Raw genomic sequence first — 22,512 nt, 5'->3', positions numbered from 1 at the left:
GTTGCTTGTTTCAATTGGCGACTTCCTTGTATGTAAGGTGACCATACATCCTGTATTTCCCGGGACAGTCCCGGTATTTTCTATTTTTCTGGCCGTCCCGACTTTTTGGTAAAAGTGTCCCGGTTTTTCCCGTATTTTACACGAAGCCTACTTGAATTTTTATTCTTCATTGAAGTCAAAGATTAAAATTATTTTTCAACTCATAAATTGTATGATAATTACAACTAAATAAGAACATTAATCTCCCACATTTGTCTTGGTGAACGTGTTTTTTTATCGTGGAATTCATTTTAATCCACTGCAATTTGCAGTAATGCTTCATTTCCCGCCATAGTGATTTTTCCATAATTTCAGCAGTATTTGGCAAATTTGTTCGGTTATGCCATCATTTTTGGCAATAATTGGCAATGTCCCGTATTTGGAATCCCAATTTCGCGTATTTCTCTCGATGAAATATGGTCAGTTTACTTGTATAGCTTGGAGGGAACCACTGAGCTATAAGCACTGAGCTATAAGTAAACTGGAGTGAAGACTCCCTATTCAATAACACAGACGTTCGCGAGCCGACGCGGAGGAATACAAAAGTGGGCGTGACGGAGCGAGACGGGCAAAACATTGCATGTAATTTGCATGTAAACATTGCATCAGCATGTAATTTTATATAAAAATAGTTCCTCTTAAGTTTTGGAAAAGAAAGGGTATTTCGTGTACGAAAGTAAGTATTCATTTTCATACATTTTTTTGAAGATAAAGAATACATAATTATTGGCCGAGAAGTGAAAAAAAGTGGAATGTACATGTCTCGTATTTGGAATTGCCCCATTGCATTAACATGGTCAGGAAATGTTTTGCCCGGTTCGCTCCAAAAGGGTGATGCGGTCACGTAGGACGACGGCTCGCGCCAGGGGCGTAGCCAGAAATTTCGTTCGGGGGGGGGACCACTTTCATTTCGGGGGGGGGGGGACAAAAGTGACAGAACAATGGATTTGGCCATCTTTTTCCCTTTTTTCGGTCATTTTCTCGCATTTCGGGAGGGGACCAGACCCCCAAGTCCCCCCCCCCCCCTGGCTACGCCCTTGGCTCGCGCAGTCCTCACTCCACTTTACTTATAGCTCAGTGGCTATAAGTAAACTGGAGTGAAGACTCCCTATTCAATAATACACAGACGTGCGCGAGCACGACCTCCTATATAACCTAGTTATCTAGGTGGTCGTGGCGCGAGCCGACGCGGAGGAATACAAAAGTGGGCGTGGGGGAGCGAGACGGGCAAAACATTGCTATTTCAGCATGTAAACAATAGGGGAAACTTCCATCTCGAATGTGCACAAGGAAGCACTCCCCTGGATTGTGCTCTAATAATTGACTGTCTATTAGGATAGGTCCTGTAAGATTTGATTTGTGTGACTTACGTGTTCTTCCATGTCAACTTCCCAATTAATGAATACACAATGCCATGCTTTCTTCGTGTTGGCACCTCTGGTCCCTCCTTCAGCTTCGATTGCATAATTGTGAAAATGCCAATTTAATGCAGTTTATGTTGGATAGTTTCAAGTTCATTTAAATTCTAATGTATCACCTGTGAAATATCTTTTATTGAAATTTTGAGCCACCACCTGGTCATCTTCCTTAATGTGTTGATTACTGCTGAGCTATGTATGCAATAATTATTACAAAATCTTAGTTAGAGGAAAAAGTGTTAGTTTCTGGTACCCTTGCAATGTGAGAAAACATGGCAGTTGTAGTCATGATGAAAATAAATCTAATGAAAATGTAAAGAATTTCTTATATGCTGTGCACATGTTGGAGGGGGAAAAAAATCCCTTTAAATTTAGAGTTTGTCTGTACAAAATACTTGACAAAGGTTTTCATTGTAACTAAGTAATTATTTGATAGCAAACATATGAGTGCTCTTGTGAATTGTGATTTCAATATTACAAATTATTCTATGTGGACCTGTTTGTAAATTGTTTATTGGAAAAAACTTGTATGTGCACGTTGTTGTATATATGTTTGAAAAAAAATATTAAACACTTTTTTTTTTCTCTCTAATTTTTTTTTCATTTCTTGCATTGAAAGTTCTTTTTTCAGCAGTTAATTCGTGGACATATTCACTGATATGAATTTTCGAAGTGAAAGCCTTCACCAAAATGAAAAACCAATATTAGAAATGTATGTTGTTTTTTTATTAAAAAAATAGTTCTTCTTAAGTTTTGGAAAAGAAAGGGTATTTCGTGTACGAAAGTAAGTATTCATTTTCATACATTTTTTTGAAGATAAAGAATACATAATTATCGGCCGAGAAGTGAAAAAAAACGGAATGTACACGTCTCGTATTTGGAATTGCCCCATTGCATTAACATGATTAGGAAATGTTTTGCCCGGTTCGCACCAAAAGGGTGATGCGGTCGCGTAGGACGACGGCTCGCGCAGTCCTCACTCCACTTTACTTATAGCTCAGTGGAGGGAACAGACATCGAGCTTATATTTTACAAAATAATTATTTATAATTAATTTATAATTTATTATTAATTATAATAATTATCACAATTAATTATAATAATTGTTTTATAAAATAAAAGCTCATCGAGCTTAAATATATATAATGTAGTAATATAAGCTCGATGGAAACAGGAATTCTAGATTCCTTGAAAAAGCGCAGCCAACTTAGCATTTGGGCAATAACGCGCCATTTCATAGAAAAAAAAAACTGCTTTTCGATTTCACGCATGCGTATTCAGGAAAAATGTGTTACTGTGGCGAGACTTTTTTTTTTAATTTCCCACCCTATAGCTGAACTCAAACGCTACCTGGCGGTTTCCATTCCACTTCCGTTTCCGGTGTAAACAAAACACATGGTCAATGTCAACAACATAATGTTGTTGAGTGGTATTGCGAAATTATGGGTGTTTTACTCTTAATTCGGCCAGTGATTTGTTTTATAAAATGATTCTCTTCAGACACCGTGCAGTGTTTTTGTGCCCATGGAAACTGATTTGTCGGAAGAGACGGATTTTGATTGTGGTGGCGATTCTGGTGCTGGTTGTTGTGCTGGCCCTAGCCTTCGTTTTGTACAACTGTTGTTATTACTGCTCCTATGATGAGATTGAACAGGTTATCAACATTATCGTGAGTATGAATGTCGAAAATATGGATTGAACATTTCGATTTGAAAAATTTCGATTGTAATACTTATGTCCTTCAGCAGTGGCGTAGTTACAGGGGAGGGGCTTAGTGAGCGGCGAGTTCGGAGGTGAGGGGAAATTTTGTATAGTTTACAGGTGGCAAAACTATAAATCCGCCTTGGCATAGAGAGCGAGATAGGTCAGTGATTGATTAAACAAGTGACCTCCAAGAGAGTGCATTAGCACGCGATTGGCCTAGAGGGTCTGCAAGCGTGGGAACGCATTTGGAATGGCCAAACAGTGTGAAAGCATGTGAAATGTGAGTAACCAAAACGTCACTAACAGAGTGAGGAACCATGTGAGTAACCTGAGCGCCCGAGTGGCGTGGTGGTAAGATGCTCGGCTACCACCGTGAAGGTTGCTGTCACGGGTCTGGGTTAGAATCCGAGGAAGGATATAGATAAGATATTTTTCCTAACTGAACTTGAGGCGAACCACCGATGGACAGCGTCTTCATTTCCAACCTAGGCATGCGCAGAATTTTCTCGGGGGGGGGGGGGGGTTCAGACTTTTGTTCCTTCTGGGGGGGGGGTTACGTTTTTTCCTGCAAAATAACACTATCATCTTGGCTCAAAGGGCGGGGGGGTTAGAACCCCAAAACCCTCTCTTTGCGTACGCCAATGTTTCCAACCCATCTCATTAATGGCAGTGAATTCAGCGATATGGCCAGAGTTGGTGTTTGGTGAAGTAGTAGGTGAGTAACCTAGAGAGTGTGTGAGAATGGGGCTGACCAAAAGAGTGACCAAGAAAGTAACCTAGAGCATGTGCAAGCATGTGAATGACCAAAAAAGTGGCCTAGAGAGCGAGGGTCAGGGATTGACCAAAACAGTGTTAAAACATTGGAGCAACCAAAAGTGTAACCTAGATAGTGTGTGTGTGAGCATGGGAGTGATCAAATGAGTGACGTAGAGTATGTAAAAGCATGAGTGACCAAAAGAGTGACGTAGAGTATGTAAAAGCATGAGTGACCAAAAGAGTGACCTAGAGCATGTAAAAGTATATGAGTGACCAAAAGAATGACCTACAGCCAGGGCCGCTTTAATAACATCACAGGCCAAGTGATTTTTTTTGTGGCCCTACCTGTCAAATTCTCGAAAAATTCAATCACTTATTTTTCTGAGGCCTCTCTTCCCTTGAGGCATCCAGGATGGCCCATACGTTAATACGGCACTGCTTACAGCCTGTAAAAGCATGAAAGTGATCAAAGCAGTGAAAGCATGAGAGTGACCAAAAAACTGGCCTACAGCATGTGAATAGCCAAAAGAATAACCGGGAGAGCAAAGAACCAGGTCATTGAGCAACCAAAAGAATGACCTGGGGCCGTGCAAGCATGGGAATCACCAAACTAGAGAGTGTGTGAGAGCATGGGAGTGTGACAAAACTCGGGGACCCTATTCCTCTCTTCTTGCATACTCCTCTGCTTCACGCACTCTTAACTTCACAGTACTGTGTTATTTTTCTTCTTTTAGTGTTGAACTTCACTTATAATTATCCACAAGATTTGAGACATTATTTTTGACAAAAGTGTTTATAAAATCTTATTGATGAAACATTGTTTAATTTGGTTAAGTAACTATATGCAAAAGAGATAAAGTAGTAGCACTACATACAGTCAAATCCCGTTTTAACGAATACCGTTATAGCGAAAATCTCGTTTTTACGAACACTTTTCTAATCCCCATAGGCGGAGATTGACTTGATGATGATGTCAATTCATATATATGCATTAGATCAGTTGAATCCACCTTTGACGCTGGGGGGGGGGGGGGCGTATCTCCGCCCATGCTAATCCCCCGGATAAATTTACATAGGAACAATGCAAAGAACCTGAAGTTCCTTTATAACGAAGTGATTTCTCAAGAAAAAGTGATTTCTCTCTCTTGAAGTTCGTTATAACGGGATTCGACTGTATAAGGCTCACACATCCTAAGGTCACGACTTTTTATGTGCCTTTCTATAGTGAATTCATAAAGTTAAAAGAAGAAAAATTAATCCCAATCCATCCTGGGGCCCTTGGTCTGGAGCCCTGGCTGCCTCCCCATGTGGAAGCCATGATAATTCATGCATATAACTTCAATGTACTATTTTGTTTTTCCTATAATATTGAAAAGATTTGAGACATTATTTCTCAAAAAAAAGGTGTTTATAAAATCCTTTATGTGGCTTTTGTGTTGTTGCATTTAAGCAACTATAAATGAAAGAAATGGAGCACAATGATCTCTTATTTATACATTTCTCTCAGTTAGGCGCCAAAAAAAATTTTAACCGAAAAAAGGTCCAAAATAAAAGTCCTTCTTTTGACTTTTTCAGGGCATAGTGACTCCCTTTTCTGTTGGCAGATATGCTGCTATGAATTCCAAACTTTTGTGCTGCTCAGCCTGTAAGTTAAATTGAAATATTAACCTGCACAAAAGCATAATTTTCTTTTCTATAATGCTTTATTAACCATACGTAATCATAGGCTTATAGGTATTGAAAATATTAGAAGGGCTTAAAAATATTTGTGAAATCCATGAGCCTAATACAAGCTTACGCTTGTTGCATAACCCCCAGTCTAGTACCATGAGGCAATTTCACCTTCAAAGAGTGGATGTTTTTGGATTTATCTTTTTGTGTAACTTAACTTGGCATATATATGTTACCGGCAAAGTATGAAATCCGGCATTCTATAGAATGCCTAGGTAAAGTATAGAATAAAACCGGTATTTCATACTTTCCCTGAAACGACCAGGCATTGTATAGAATGCCGGATTTCATACTTTGCCGGTAACATATACACATAGATCGTCCCGCAATCAAAGGTATCTGAATTCAAAAATCGGAAAACAGCTGGGAAAGAAGCGTTGTCCGTTAGTTTTTGTTGTTCTTTCCCAACTTTCCTCCGATTTTTGAATTCGAATATATCAGCGAATATTGCACTTAGAAACGTGGGAACTTTTTTGTTGGCATCAGGAGACACAGGGCAACAACTTTCTCTAATTGGGTTTTTGGGAATGGGGTGTCCATATAAAATGTTAATTTTTTTTGATTTTGATAACTGTACAACCCTTTTCAAAATGAATGCCGCAGCTTAAATTCTTGACTTCGCACATTCATATTTCGCAAGATCACCATTTTCTTGCCATCCCGTTTTCAAAACCGTCAGTCGATAGTGGCAGGGCATTTTATAAGAAATTTTAATTGGTGGTACACTCGAAAAAAAGGGATGTTAAAGATACGGGTGTCGGCGGGTAGGGGGGTACTAGCTCCCTATCCCTCCCCCCCAAAACCGAGAAAATTTTAATTTTTTTAAATATTTTTAGAACATGCTCTTTATATGCTATTTCAATCAGTTTCTGCGGATAATGTGGAGGCACCTCCTCACCAGAATATGGCCCGTCGCTCTGTCTCAACGAAGAGATATAAGCAGATGGTTAAATACCTGGACCATGCTGGAAAAACTTGGCCGTGTCCCTCACTCCCGGGAGAGCATCCGTCTACTCCACCCCCCTCGTGACACCCCACCCAATGTCTCTTTGCATCTCCCCTCCTATTTATTGTGTTTTTAAAAAAAGTAAAAGAAAACAAAAATTACATAAAAATAAAAAGTAAGCACAAAAAATGAAGGAAAAAAGGTACAGAAAAAAGGATAAAAAAATGTTCACAAAAAAGCCTAAATATGTGCAAATAAACATGAATATGTATATGTTACTGAGAAAGTCCGAAGTTTTGACGCAGCTGATGTCCGAAATTCTGGCTTTGACCGATCCCTACATGTCATTCTTATAAGATACCGATATTCAGATTACTTTAATCGTTAGGGTTGCAATAACTTAATAATTATTATTAAAATATGAAATGATTAAATTTTATAATTTTAAATACGTATTTCAATTAAAATTATCGTTGTACGGAAAAAAAAACCCCATTATTAGGTGAATCTCCGTGTCTAGGGCTAGATATCCGTCAGATTGAGGCTCACAATGGATTGCTTTGACTTTTCAACGTGTTTCCGTCACACCACCAGACCAGAACATGGTCCTCGCTCTGTCCTCCAAGGGGTTTAAGCAGTTGGATAGACCATGCTGGGAGAACCTTTCAGCATCAGTCCGGTCACCCGGTCAGGAATTCCCGCAGGGCAACTACAGTACGACTCAAGGAACCAAATGCTCCCGCGATGGATTGATTGAACTCAGTCTGATTTTCGTCGATTTTGTAGGTGTTGGTGGGGGGGGGGGGGGCGGAATCGAAATTTCTCAGACATATCATTTGAGTAACTAGTAATCATATATGAAAATCCTGTGCAATTGAGAGCGATTAAAAATATGCTGATACGCATGGACGGAAAAAAAAATAATGTTTTTACTAGCGTTATCTGCTGTTGATTTATAACACTGATTTATGAATTGATGCACAATTTAAAAATACGTTTAGCACGAGAAATGTTACATTGCAAGTTATTATTTTGATGAAATTTATTAGAGTTGATCAAACGCAAAGTGAAACTTCATAGAGTCATTGGCGTACGCAGGGAAGGGGAGGGGGGGGGAGTTCTAACCTTCCCGAGCCAAGATTATAGTTTTATTTTTCAGGAAAGAAAGTAAACCTCCTCAGAAGGAAAAAATCTGAAAACCCCTTCCCCTCGAGAAAATTCTGCGTACGCCTATGCATTGTCAAATATCTGTTAAAATAACTTTTATTTTTATTTATTTTATTCTCGTAACCGTAAACCATAATTGGTGATTCGGGGTTGCGGTAGGTAGTATTAACCCTTCAAACCCCCATCATTACTCTGCCGATTCCCATAGCAGTAGTGCGCTTTGCCATGACGACTATAAACATTAAGTGGGTGAATACGTAGGTTCACCTAACACCCAAAAGGGCGATTAGTGTGATTATGTTATTTTTCTTGGGGGGTGGGGAAAGAGGAGTCCTTTTATTTTCGTGGACCTAAATCATTACCACCATATTCCATTTCAAGTTTCAATTTCGTTAATTACACGTTTCAATTAAAATTAGTTTCGGTTTCTCTAGAGGTATCTATTGTCAATTTTAGATAACGCTTTCTGATTTTACGTGAATGGCAATTTTTCTTTTTTTTCGAAAACAACTTATTTTCTCAAATATGTACTGCAATTTATTATTTCAACAATATTTAAGTAAGTTGAGCCCATTTACAACGAAATCGGATACACTGAAATACCGGTTAATACGATTTTCTCTTCCAACCTCAAGCCATGAAACGTGTTTGTTCTTTAGCGTCATTTATAACTATATCTTTGACTTGAAAAGACACTTTCTAATACACGCATGAATTTTGGCGATATCTTTTTTACTTTCTGTCGTTCCTTTTATCCGAAAAAATAATTTCTCAAAAATTTACAAAATGCTTGACTATTCTGATAAGTCACACGATCTCATGAAATAATCGAATACAGTGAAATATCGGCCAAAACGATGTCTCTTCTCCGATTAATTTTGCATGAAACTAGTTCAGATCTCAGTACTTTTACCAACAGTCACATATTATAATAGGAAAAGGGGGATGAAAATGGTTTCACTTGCTCTCCGAGTAAGGATAATCTGACTAAAATAATTTAGATATAGGCTTTACCTGCCATATTAAGGAATCAGGGTGGGGTGAGAGCAAACGACCTGTTTTTTTTTATAAAATTGGGGGGGGGGGGGGCAATCCCACGTACCGTGACTAATTTTTCTCCCAAATGACTCATTGTGAAGGAAATCGACCTACACCCGTCCGTCTCCCTCTTTTGGGGATTTTACCGCACTCACAAAAAACTCACTTTGGTAAAAGAATGGAACTTACCTTGAAGCCTATTGAGAAAAACTACAGAAAAAAGGCAGTGGCCCACCAGTGGTAATTTTTCTCATCACTGGTGGGCCACAAATAGAAAGGCTAGTGGGGCAAAATCCCCACCAGTTAACATGTAATAAAAAGGCTTCGATTGTGGCACTCTGTATGTGTCGCACATGTTGTCTTCAACTGCTTTTTATAATACTAGGCAGGGATCTAGCCCAAGACATTTAGCTTCATTTAATATTCGGTCGAAAACTCATGGCTATGCAGGGCTTGACAAAGCAAAAAAATAAATAAATAAAAATTAGGCATTAGCCATATTTCGCAGGAGCCAAAAATACTTTTCTTTCCGCGAAAAATAGCCAAAATAATTGTTTTTCATGTTTACTGTTTAATTCATTTTACATTGAATCCTATAGGAAAAATTATTTCGGTTTGCAAACAATTCGGTTTGCGAACGAATTAAGTTCGTAAACCGAGGGTTGATCGTACAGTATTTCCATGACCCCTACATAGGTTAGTAGGCCAGGGATTGGTATTTTCTAGGCGATAGACCAACATGGCGACTGAAATAAAGAATTTGCGAGGAAAAGTTTCTATGCGTGACAACTTAATGTGACAATTATGTGAATCCAAGAACAACGTAAAATTTTAGGAATTTATGTGTGTTCACCAACATGAATACCCCCTATGCACGCACGCATGGTCAGTAGCGTGTTCATTCATTTTTCGCCCGAATATCAACATTATACAATTCAAAAATGTATCCGTATTTACAAATCTCATTATATTGGCATTTTTCATGATGGCGGCAATTATTATTTCCTTCAAATTGTATTAAAATGTTTTTCTCTTCTTTTCTTATTAAAGTGTCACAGATACGAGCAACGTGAAGTTTTTGGAAATTTGTGTGCTGACCTCTGTGATAACAAGATTTTGAGACCGGTCAAGTGTATACCGAACCATCTTGGTAAAGATATCGTCTTCCAAGCAGTGTATCAAAATGCGAACGTGATCGTCAAATCTGCACATTTGAATCGGGAAAAGTTCGATAAGGTGTTTTGGATAGACAGCGGCGTTCCAGAGTATCCCAGTGTGGACATCTTCTACGACATGTTGATCAACACCGTGAAACAGAATATCAATACGAGAGACATCGTCCCCAAGAACTCGTCTTTGATTGGAATTCTGTGGGACGAAAACATCGACGTTTTCACCCACCTGCCGAGGTTTCATTTCGTGATGGACAATATATGGTCCCTTGTCCAGCAGCCGGAATACCTACTGTTGAAATATCACGTCGATAAACAAATTTTTCCAAAGATATTGGGAGCGTGTGGCAGCATTTACGTTGAAGAATTCGTCCAGCCTCTTCCTAGCATCTTTTTGACATTTTCTCCAACCTGGAGAGAAGCATTTAGGAAACGGGTATCGGTGGGGCTAAAAATCATTGACTACTTGGACACTTTAGAGAAATACATTCCCGATATTCAGATATGTGACGTGAAACTCGGTCACTTTGGAATGGACGTCTTTGGAAATATGAAAATACTGGATGTCGACATGATCTTCGATATCCACACCCTTATAAAGAATATGCAGTCGACAAACTGTTCTAGCGATGCAGAATGCTCTTTCATCGACTGCAAAGGATCCTGTGATACGAAGTCACACAGTTGTCTGCCAGTTGTAATGAATACCAATTTTCAGGTAAGCATATTCGTGTTCGTTTTTGAATCAAAATAGGTGCACTCAGAGCCAGAACTGGGGGAGGGGGGGGGCTGCAAAGGGTCCATCATCATCATAGTACCGACAACCTCCTCTAATGAACTTTAGTATATAACGCACATCAGTTTCCATTACAGACTCTCCCAGATGAGCCCCCGTTTCTCTCGTTTGAATTTTTCAGCCCTTGCGCTGACCCTAAGGCCAGCCAATAAGTCTTTAAATGGTGGATTTACAGGTTAGCCACCTGTACCCAGAAACTAAGAACATATTTGGAAAAAACGGAAAAAAATCCTATAATATGACATCAATTTCATTGAAATATCTGAATTTAATGTCGAATTACAAGCTCTGAAAAATTGACGAAATTCAAAACTGAATTTTTGCCAAAATTTTTCATCGCCAATTACACAAACACCTCTACCTACTTGGAAGAGATCAACTTTACCCAAGAATATTAAGAAGTCACCAGCGAATAAGGCAAATACATAAAAAATACAAAAATTCCTAATGTGTTTCGACGCACAATGGGTGTCGTCTTCAGAGAAAAAAAATATTTAACCACTATTCACGTTGACCGAGGATATCAAACCCAAGTGGACGTTTTTGTATTTTCCATGTATTTGCCTTATTCGTTGGTGACTTCTTAATACTCTACCTACTAGCTACAATCGGTCAAATTTACCAAAAACTTGTCCAATTCACCAGCTTTCGATAGAGCCTACAGTAAACCATATTGGTATTTCTGGTCCAGGATAAATTTAGCCTTTCGTTCGCAATACATCACTGAAATACGCGTTTGTCGTAGTAGATGTTCGACGAAAATTCGGAATTGGCGGATACAGATTTTGGTGACAATTTGGTTTTGCAGAAAAAATCCTATAAGGTGACATTACCTCTATCCACGGGATATCTTTATTTAATGACGAGCTCCAAGCGCTGAGAGATTAGTGAAGTGGAAAATCGAACAGTCGCCAAAAACCTACTAAAATTACTTCGACAAACGCAGATTTCAGTGATGTATTGCAAACAAAAGGACTAAATTTCTTCTGAACTAGATTGCAGGTTTTAGCGACAATTTTTTTTTTCACTTCACCAATCTCCAGTGCTTGAAGAGCTCGCCATAAAATACGGATATCCTGTAAATAGAGGAAATGTCACTTTATAGGATTTTTTTCTGAAAAATAAAATAGTCACCAAAATCTGTATCCGCCAATTCCGTATTTTCGTTGAATCATCTACTTCGACATATACTGATTTCAGTAGAGGTGTTTGCGTCACTGGCGATGAAAAATTTCGACAACAATGCGATTTTGAACTTCACCAATCTTTGAACTTGTAGTTCGCCATTAAATCCAGATATCCAGGTCAATGTTTCCCAAAGTGGACAATATCACCCCCTGGGGGGGGGGGGGGTGGAAGCTACTTGCATAACATCCCCCTTAACAAGGGCGTAGCGTCCCCCCCCCGAAATGTGAGAAAATGACCGAAAAAAGGGAAAAAGATGGCCAAATCCATTGTTCTGTCACTTTGGTCCCCCCCCCCGAACGAAATTTCTGGCTACGCCCCTGCCCCTTAACTCAGGCCAACCTTCCCAAACATGCGTTTAGCTTGCATGTAAAGTCTTTCAGAGACTTCACGAATTAGGTTTTTTTCATACTTGACGCATTTTCTTTCCACAATCGATTACTATCCGTCATAACTCGGAAACGTTATGTTCCACTCACTTGGGCTCATATATCCCTCCCACCTTTCGTTTGGCAGAACATGCCACGTTCACCCTGTATTTCTGTAATCTCATTATAATTCTCTTCATTATGCTTTATATCATTATTATTACTGTCATTAGTTTTACCATTCATTTTATGCTTTCAGAGAATCTGCAGTAACATATTTTATGGAAGGTTGGCTCCATCGTACCTCGGTCTTCTCGGACTACCGCCAAAAAGTATCACCAAAGAACTGCAGTTATTGCTTAAGAAATGTACATTAGAAATGGACGCCCAATCTTCTACGGAAATACGAAAACGCTTGAAATCATTTTTGACGGATTTTTTAAATAGTTGACCTTGTTTGTAAATTATTCGCATTAAACTCTATCGCTATGGATGAGCTGACGTGTTTTCAACCATGAAGGATTATTTACAGTGGATTCCTCTTATAATGTTCGAACGTTATAAGTTATTATACTATGGAATAGTATTCTTACCCCAGGATGTAGTAAATGCTAACACAATTGACACGTTATTTAAAAAGAAATACGATAAACATGTTGGGGTAAATCGAGAAGCTATCCATACTTAGAATTAGACAACCATAAGCATTCATTATGGACGAATTGCATAATATTTCATCATGTATATATATATTGTTTGTAATTGCATTTTTAATTGGGTTGCTGTATTTTTGAAATAAATGACATCCATATTTGTTATGGGCATCTTTTTGTTAGCCACCTCGTTGGGCATTTTGCCTGTTGTGGCCTTTCTGTTTGTATTTATAATGTTTTTTCCCGCTTAGTACGACTTATTTTCGTAATCCCAACTCAAACTAACCCATCGAGATTACAACTTTTTTTTCATAATGGATTTTTGAAAAACATTATAAGCGGGATCCGCTGTATTTTCCACACTTTATCTAGTAGTACTAGTCTGTGGGATATCTCCACTCCGAAACACTACACGTATGTGATCAGGCACTTCAACTGTTGATACAGCGTAGACTACTAAAATACTACTTAATCGTATATACAGTCAAACCTCGTTAGTGCGTCACCCGGTTAACAAGTCACTCCGCTTACCGGGCCACTTTTTGGAAGTCCCAATTGTCTTCAGGCAGGAATCGGCACTGCTATGGCTTACTCCGTTTAACGAGTCACTCCGCTTACTAAGTAATATTTTTGGCTCACCCAAGCGTGACTCATTAACGAGGTTTGACTGTATATTCGTATCGTATAATGCATCTCGTAAATATTCCTCTGGGGAATTTCGAACGAATTGGTATGAATACAAGCCGGAGTGTGTTGTGCCGGAAACAGAAATATGCTTGTTTCGTGCTATACTGGTGCTGCCATCTGACTTCATGCCCCCATCCTAGATTAGGACCCTAGGCTGGGATCTTTTGCAGGCCCCTCCCAGTCAGATTTCTCACGGTCCCTTCTATATTTAATTTATAGCGTGAAAAAGCCAAAAAATTATGAAAATTGTGTCGGGCTCTTGTGAGGGCCATTGGTGAGGAAACCAAAATGCACTCATGCCCTTTGTAATAGAATACAGGGGTGGCGCTTGGCCATGCTACCCATTGCGGCCACACGGGGCACCACTCAAGAGGATGCTAAATCCGAGGTGAATGGGTAAAAAAAGTTCCATTGGCCGAAGAAAATCAAACTGTCGGCTCTGGAGGGGCGCAAAATCCGAAATGAAAGGGCGAATTTTTTTTTTTTTTGTTAGGAATTGTTTGGATAAATTGTGAGAGAGGGACACGACCTTCCAAGGGTAGGGCTGACAGGGCTCTAGCTTGAGGGGCCCGGGACTAAATCCTTATAACTTTTCTTTTTTCACTCTATAAATTAACAGTAGAAGGGGCCCCCATGGAAAATCTGGCATAGACCTCACACGAAAGATTCCAGTCTAAGGGCCCTGACGCAGGAGATAGGGCTACGGAAGGGGCAATATGTAGGAGTCGCAAAAAATAAGTCCTACACGGATACAGATTTTGTCTCGAGCCGCCCTGATAGTTTACATTCCTGTTTGTGGTATTACGGTCAGAGTCCGTGTCTATTTCCTTAACGTTTCCGTTGTCGAGGTGCAGTATGACGCTCAAAAGCGTGATGTCATGTAAATTTTTAGTGTGTTAAATTTTGGGGTCTTAACCAAATTCTGCGCTGCCGCCCGGGTACGCCGCACCCCTTGCACCCTCGCTTAAGCCGCGATGATAGTTCAGTACTATGCCCACACAGCGAGTGGTCACCACCACTAAAACTGTATATAGGTCGTTTGACCAAGTTAAACCTCTATAAGATAGCAAGATCAATTTTAAATTATTACATAATTACAGCCCTGATTTTCACAGATTTTTCTGCCTCCACTAATTTAAAATTCGATCATTTTATAATGGTATTGTTTGTTATCAACTAAAAATTTTCCACCCCCTAAATTTTGCAGCCCGGGGCAGTTTTAGTGTATTTTCAAAAGCCGCCCCCTCCCCAAATGACGCACGGCACAGTTCCAGAGTACTTAGCGGCCAACGACACATTTCTAGATCACTTCAAGGATCCGCTGAACATTTAGGCCACTGAAGTGGTTCTACATAGGACTTATCAATAAGGCGAATGTTAGTTCGGTTGTTGACAAACTGGGGAAATGTTTTTCTCGTTTCTGACACACCTAGTAAAGGTGCTATAGGAATATTTCATATTTTTATAGAGGATGGTTGATGGCGTAAGCATTATTCAAAGCCCTCCCCTCCTTGTCATCATCAAAAGTCAGCAGCAAATCGGATTCTCCCTCCCCCACCCCCCCTGATGCTGACGTAATACTTGAATGCCCCCATGTAAGTTCGATGTTGTTCCTACCTCCGCATATAAGGAATCGTTGAAAACAATTAACTTTAGAAGAAGCGGACGACAACTGAAATTTTCCTGGCTTATTTCACTAGTATTGGTGCTGCTTCAATTATAGCTATGCTGCCATCTAATATCAAACGATATTTGTGATTTGATGATGAAGTTGTTTGTTTGTGATGGATACATCGTCAAGTCAAGCAAAATTTCCCTCGAGAATTTCCCTTTTGACTAAATTTCCCCCCCCCACATATTTTGAAAATTGTGCTGCCATCTATTGGTGGAAGTATGTAATCAAGTATTTTACAATTGAAAAGCATTGCTTTGCATTTATATATATTTTTTTTATAAAAATTATTTTGTTTGCTGAACTCTCAAAATTTCCCACAAACGCCAAGAAGTTTCCCATGTGGACCAATTTTTCCCACGAGTTACCATCACTGAGCGTAAAGCTCAGATTTTTATGACCTAAAGATGGAATATCATCCAGGTTTAACCTATCAGCAACGACGTTTCATCTATGGAGCATAAAAATCCGTGTTCTACTGATGAGTCAGTGATGGTAACCTCGTCAAGCAAAATTTCCCTCGAAAATTTCCCTTTTGACTAAATTTTTCCCACACATTCCGAAAATTGTGCTGCCATCTATTGGTGGAAGTATGTAATCAAGTATTTTACACTAGAAAAGCATTGTTTTGCATTTATTTATTTTTTTTCTAAAAAAATTCTTTTGCTTGCTGAACATTCAAAATTTCCCACAAACGCCAAGAAATTTCCCAAGTTGACCAATTTTGGCCAATTTTTCCCACGAATATGGGAAATTTCCCACGAGTTACCATCACTGTGATGAGTGTTAGTAACGAACTTGCTGCTATCTATGGTTAAGTAGTACTTGATAGTTTTCGTTTGCTCTGTGTTTAGTAGATGGCAGTATAGGTCCTACTTTCCTGTTTGTGATCCATTATTGAACGTTTGCATTTTCTCAATTTCACATCAGTCACTTCTGATTCGAGAGATAGATGGCAGCACGAGCAAATTACATCACGTTCACCCATCATAAGTTGAAATTGTTTACTTTTTTCAACCAGTTTTACTCAGCAGGAAAAAAACGCCAACTCTCCACGTTCATTCCACAGTCATAAAATGGAGGAGGAAACAGCGGAAAAAATTGAAAACAGGTAAATTAAATTATTTACTCGTTATGAATGAAATTCGTTATTAGTCAGTAGCTAGTCATTAGAATTTCTATTTCGAAAATCGAATCATTTGCCCAAATTTGTGTTTTTACATTTGATAAATTATTCCTGGGTTTCAGTGAAATGCCATGAATTAGAACCAACACTCGTGGCCCACCACACAAGTGGAGGCTGAAAGGGCTCTAGCCAGAGGAGTGGGGCCTGTAGCCCAGGGCGCAAGATCGGAAGAGTATGTGGAAGGGCAGTTAAACCACAAAATCCGCCTTAGCAGCGAGAGACTGGGTCGATGTGTAACCCAGAGAGTTTGCAATCATGCGAGTGACCATAGAGGCGCATTTATGGTTTTGCCGCCTGCAGGCTACACGAATTTAGAATTTATTGATACGGGTGTTATGCAGTTTAAACCCCAAGCTAAAATTTTGTCATCCTTTTTCCCATTCTAGTCTAATTTCCTTGACTAATCTTTCCTGAAATTTGCCACCCTGTGCTGCAACCCGCTTGCCCCATCCCTGCAAGTACACCTGTGTCTCTAAAGTCACTCTTTTGGTCATTCCGCCATGCTCACACACTCTCAAAGTCACTCCCGTCGTCATTTATATGCTTGCACATTGTTTTGGTCACCCACATGCTTTCACACTGTTTTGTTCGCTCAAGTGCTTCTGCACACTCTAGGTCACTGACATGGTTTCTTTGCTTTGTTGGTCACTCTTGATCATTCACATGTTTACACATACTCTAGGTTTTTGTCATTCACGAGCTTGCACACGCTCAGATCACTCTTGGTCATTCACATGCGTGCTCATGCTCAGTCACTCTTTTGCTCACTTGTGTGCTTCCAAACACACTTTTTGGTCACTCACAGATATCTGGGCGGCGACAGATTTATTCAGGGTTATACTAATTTTGCTGCACTCCTCCCATTCTACTAATTTTTTTAGCCACTCATTCTCAAATTTGCCGCCTCTCTAAACTTGCTGCCCGCTAAGCCCCCACCCATAAATACGCTGCTGAGTGATCACCCAGAAAATTTACGAGAATGTGACCGACCTAGCACGTTAGTGACCAAAACAATGATCTGGGGAGCAAGAGATCAGGTCAGAACAACTAAAAGAGTGACCTAAAGGGTTTGTAAGTGCGTGAGTGACCAAAAGAGGGACTTAGAGACAGATCTGCATAGGGTTATCATAGGGTTTGTTTTTATGTCATTTCAAGCATCCTACGTTTTAGAAAATTGACCCTTTTGGGTTTTCCAGAATTTTTTCTTTTCTTCTGTTGAATTTTCTATTTTTACTCTGAAACATTTTCTATTTATTGATACGAATGTTTGTGTTTTTTCCCACACTCAAGACCAATCGCCGTCAAAATTTCCAGAACATATGAACCCAACCTCCAAGCAGGGCAGATGCTGTTCTAACCATGGCACAACTTGCTCCTGGGTAAAATAAACAGAAGATCGAAAAACAGCTCTGGAAGAAGAAAACCACAACACCTATTTTGAGAATAACATTGTTTCACCAACAACTAATGCCCTGTACTGAAATGTAGAGGGTTAGGGTGTTCAAAGTAGAGCTCAAGAAAGGTACGGAAGCTTTCAGAAATGCCAATGAATGTAACAAAAGACAAAGTTCTTTTGACAAAGATTTCATAACATTTTTGATTTTATAACATATTAAAACCTCTCACCTTGTCCCGGGCAAAGCCATAAAACTGACCAGAAGATGGGAAAAGATCGCTATATATTTTAGCTTCTGTTTTAGTTGAGGGAAATTATTTTGTTGGTATAGTGGTGCCATCTGTTACTGTGAAAGTTAGGAAAAGAGACATTAGCAAGGGTGCAGGTGTCCTCCTTTCTCAGTTTTCAATTTTGGTTATCCTAGATCTGCATATACAAGGACAAGACAACCAAGAACATGTGCAAGCATATGAATGACAAAAAGAGTGACTTAGAGAGCAGTGGTAAGTGACCAGAAGAGTGGCCTGAAGCATGTACAAGCATGTGAGTGACCAAGACAGTGAGAAACTCTCTTCATCATTCACGTTTAAATGCATAACAGGCAATTCCTCAGTGAGAAACTTCATGCCAAATTCACAAAGCATTGCCGAATTTGTTAGAAAAGACCAAAAAATAAGCTAGGATCTTGTCTTGTCCCGAGGGCATGTGAAAAATCTTGTCGTAGTGCCTACAAGTGGAGATCGACTTGAATATCTGGGGGGGGGGGGGGCGGCACAGAGAATGATAAAGCGTATATACACTGTGCCACAGGTGCACCCACGCAGGACCCACTTGGAGGGGGGGGCAGAAAGGGCCTATATGAATGTAAATTCTTGCACAGGAATGGCTAGTTATGACACTGTACACACAGATATACAGGGCGATCGGGAACTGCACCCATTAACTTAAAGTGCTGATTGTACACATCGACAAATAACTTTTGCAATTTTTGGAATCCTGAGTTGAAACACGATTATTCAGCTAGAAATTATGTTGACAATGGGAGAACCATCAAGTGTAGCAATTTCTACATTCAACATATCCAGGGCGGTGAATTGGCCATAGTGGACCCGTGGATGGCATGGCCTGCCAGTGTCATCTTAATGCATGGCCCACCCGGGCACCTCAAGAGGAAAGAGGCATCACAAAAATTAGAAGTGGTTGAAATTTTTGAAAATTTTTCAGGTAGGGCCTCAAAAATATCACTTGGCCCAGGTGCCCATGATGCTTTTAAGATAGCCCTGTGGCCTGCTCCCAGAACCTGAATCCAATAGACAACTTCTTCAGGAAGAAGAGTGCCACCCAAAATCATTAGTCTACAGCACACCAGTGGAAAACTTTGCCTACATTCTTGTTGCTTGCGCTGATAAGATTAACTCGACACCACACCTCTGCGAGTGGGTGTCCCATTCCCTCATTCACCAGTGCCAGTTATGCAACGGTACCCTCGGACACCAATTTGAGCAACTACTGAGTGATCTCATGTCCTATTACATTAGTGTGTTGTATTTGCTCTGATATTCGTGACCTGCAGCTGTTTCTGCACTTAATTTTCCGATTAAATATGTCTGTTTGGTAAACACAATCATTACGCTGAATCGTCAGCGCTGAATTATCGTAGATCCACCATAGACACAGCCGCAAGTTACGTGAATACGTTATTTGTGACTAGAATAGCGAGGTAAGTACTGATATCCAGTGGCTTTCTGATACGGTAGAGTATACAGAAAACATACCGCCTAATTGAGTATGAGTTTCATCAAATAACAGAGGCCAAAGTGGTGAAGAAGGTATTCAAAGTGTCGCCCCCACTAGGTTCCATTGCAAAACTTATTTGTCTTGACATGTGTTTCACTGTCATCACAGTGGTGGTCAGACATGTGGTGTCTTGACATGTATGGTCGCCCTTAGAAGTTTGTCAGTGGAATTCTGGACCACCCTGTATATTAGGTTAGTTGTAAATATCTTCTATGTTGCCCCCCCCCCCCGTAAATGAATTTACTATAGTATTATTAGGCAAATGGAGTCGGGCCCCCCCCTCCCTCCCGGTTCCTGGCAAGGATTTTTCACTGTCCCAGCTAGAGTAAATTTATCATAAAAAAAATAGATTGATTCCAGAGCTGGGGTCGTACCAGCCTCCTCTTCCTGCACGTGTGTGTGGGAGGGATCTGGAAATTTTGCCCCTAAAGCTGTATTGGTGATTTTATCCCGGAAATTCTGCCCCTGACATTTCGCCTGCCCTGAATGTATGTGACCAAGTGAGTCACCAACTGTGTGAATGACAGAGTGATTGGGCAAGTGACTGTAGGAGCGAGTGACCACTCTCACTTTGTCTCTCATACGGACACAAACTGTCACCCAGCTACTCCTTGTTCACTGAAATAGTCACTCACTTCTTCAATTGGTTAATCACGTATTCAGATCATTACTTACCCACTCTTTGTCACTCACACAATCAGGGCAGGCAAAATGTACCACAGACAAAACATCGAAATTTCTGCAAAACCTTATTTTACTACAATAATAATTTTTCATGTTTAAGAGAATGTGTCTTTCTTTGAAAATAGCCAAAAGGAGCCTCTAGAATGGAACATATTGATTGGGTGCTCAGGAAGTGTAGCAGCTTTAAAAGCTCCTGAAATTTCCAAGTGGGATGGATCTGAAATTGCCGGCCGCATCTGCAAGTTGAAGTTTGCAGCTACAGATCATTCCTTGCATTTTTTTTCCGCAGATGACATTATTAAGACAGGAGTTGATGTTTGGCAAGACAAAGATGAATGGGGTATATGGCAGAAAATGGGTGACCTTGTGCTTCACATTGTACTTCGTAGATGGGCGGATGTTTTTGTCATAGCACCACTCGACGCAAACACTTTAGCAAAAATTGCAAATGGTATGTCTGACAATCTCTTAACTTGTATAGTTCGAGCATGGGACCCGGATAAGCCTCTTCTGTTTTGTCCTGCAATGAACACATTCATGTATGATAATCCAATTACTTCGAGACACATATCTCAACTCGAAGATTTTGGTTACATTCAAGTGCCCTGTGTGAAAAAAAAATTAGCCTGCGGAGACATTGGGATGGGAGGAATGGCCTCACTCGATACCATAAAGGAGTATACTTCCGAGGCTTTGCTAAAGTATATGGAAAGGAAAGGGAGCGCTCTGGAGGAAAAAGATGATGATGGAACAGTATTGTTGGCCGAAATGAAAAAAAAGCTGAGAATATGATAAAGGCACAGATACTGATCGCAATACATGCAGCAAGGATAGTTTTCAACAAAGATAGTTTTTGAAGAGAATTAAAAAAAAAATTTTGTACGTTTTTCTCTAAAGACCAATCGCATCACAGGAAGATAAGAGTAATATTACATAATAAATAATACAATTCATTTTCTTTTCATGCCTTTTTGTATTATTGTAATTACCTTTCTTTACAACAGGGGTCTTCAATGTGTGGCCCCTGAATTGGTAAAAAGAGTAATTTTTTTCAGGATCAATGAAAGGAATAATTCTGGAATCATAAGTAAAAAAAAAAATGAAAAGTATTTTCCAAATTACTGAAAGAAATTATTTCAGAACAAACAGAACTTTTCAATTTTGGGGGAAAGGGAAGCCATGATTCTTCTACGAATTATAAATATTACAGTATGACTAACTGCAGTGGCCCATGGGAAGTCCTAATTTGGCCCGCAACGTGTGAAAGAGTGAAGACCCCCCCTGCTTTACTACTCCTGCTCAACTCGTGACCCCCAGAGTTATCTGATGTGGCCCATGACCTCAGACCTAATTTTGTAAAAATGAACTATGTGACACTGTTTCAGATCACTTAAGTGTATGGAAGAAAAATGCCAAAAGAAATAAATACCAACACCAAGCAGAGCTCACTTAAGCGTGAAGACTGATTCAGGCTTGTATGAACTACTCGAGTGATAAACAAATTCTGTTTTACTTGCTTTTACAAGCATGCAGAATAAAAATTTGTTCAATCTCCAGCCAATAAAAATGCTTGTGTAAAATTTACCTACAGATGCTCAACCCTACTTATACAAAAAGATTGAACATGCATGCTTGTAAATCTTGCATTTACATGCATAGTTGCCTCAAGTTCTGCTTCATGGCCTGTTTATTCAAATTCTGTGGAAGTTTGGTTAACGAACATAATTCCTTCAGTGAACGTGCTCGTTATCCAAGTCACTCGTATATTGTTTAAACTTTCCATAGGAACTTGGATGATTTGTTCCACAATTATTCATTCACATAAAAATGGCATTCAATCAATAATACAACACCATAATAATAAATAATACAGTTATGCAATAAATAAAACATACAATAACAACAATAATTAACTTACTCTAAACAAAGAAAGAGAGAGGGTAGACTTATCATTTAAGATGATTTACGAACTCACTGTTGTCTGCAAACTTTTTTTGTGTGACTCTGAAAAACACCTATCCAATGACACTTATATTTGCCTCCTTTCAAGAAATGGAAAATTGCATTTTCCTTTGGCCAGATACATCGCTCACACTGCTACAGCTTCACTTACAAGG

The 22,512-nt window shown here is 39.6% G+C and overlaps 2 protein-coding genes across 2 annotated transcripts; both read left to right on the top strand.

Annotated features, from left to right (window-relative positions):
• The first annotated feature begins 2,810 nt into the window (after window positions 1–2,810).
• aln (divergent protein kinase domain 1C) lies at window positions 2,811–13,159 on the top strand. Its single transcript, XM_089251145.1, has 3 exons — window positions 2,811–3,126; window positions 9,850–10,689; window positions 12,580–13,159. Exons 1-3 carry the CDS (start codon window positions 2,944–2,946, stop codon window positions 12,769–12,771), a joined length of 1,215 nt encoding a protein of 404 aa, XP_089107271.1. The 5' UTR covers window positions 2,811–2,943; the 3' UTR covers window positions 12,772–13,159.
• A 2,996-nt stretch (window positions 13,160–16,155) lies between these two features.
• Ppcdc (phosphopantothenoylcysteine decarboxylase) lies at window positions 16,156–21,353 on the top strand. The gene is made up of 2 exons (XM_089251058.1): window positions 16,156–16,443; window positions 20,521–21,353. Exons 1-2 carry the CDS (start codon window positions 16,409–16,411, stop codon window positions 21,185–21,187), a joined length of 702 nt encoding a protein of 233 aa, XP_089107184.1. The 5' UTR covers window positions 16,156–16,408; the 3' UTR covers window positions 21,188–21,353.
• The last annotated feature ends 1,159 nt before the right edge of the window (window positions 21,354–22,512 follow it).

Source organism: Pholcus phalangioides, unplaced genomic scaffold, assembly GCF_987345545.1.
Source record: "Pholcus phalangioides strain wild (caught in Gottingen) unplaced genomic scaffold, Ppha-v1.0 ptg000024l_1, whole genome shotgun sequence".
Lineage (NCBI taxonomy): Eukaryota > Metazoa > Arthropoda > Arachnida > Araneae > Pholcidae > Pholcus > Pholcus phalangioides.
Note: the sequence above shows the minus strand (reverse complement) of the source record. Positions and strands in the feature narration are given on the sequence as shown.

Coding starts and splice junctions, on each gene's coding strand:
- aln (XM_089251145.1), top strand. CDS start 2,944: ATGATTCTCTTCAGACACCGTGCAGTGTTTTTGTGCCCATGGAAACTG. Junction 3,127..9,849: donor AACAGGTTATCAACATTATC/GTGAGTATGAAT, acceptor TTCTTATTAAAG/TGTCACAGATACGAGCAACG. Junction 10,690..12,579: donor TAATGAATACCAATTTTCAG/GTAAGCATATTC, acceptor TTATGCTTTCAG/AGAATCTGCAGTAACATATT.
- Ppcdc (XM_089251058.1), top strand. CDS start 16,409: ATGGAGGAGGAAACAGCGGAAAAAATTGAAAACAG. Junction 16,444..20,520: donor GCGGAAAAAATTGAAAACAG/GTAAATTAAATT, acceptor CTTTGAAAATAG/CCAAAAGGAGCCTCTAGAAT.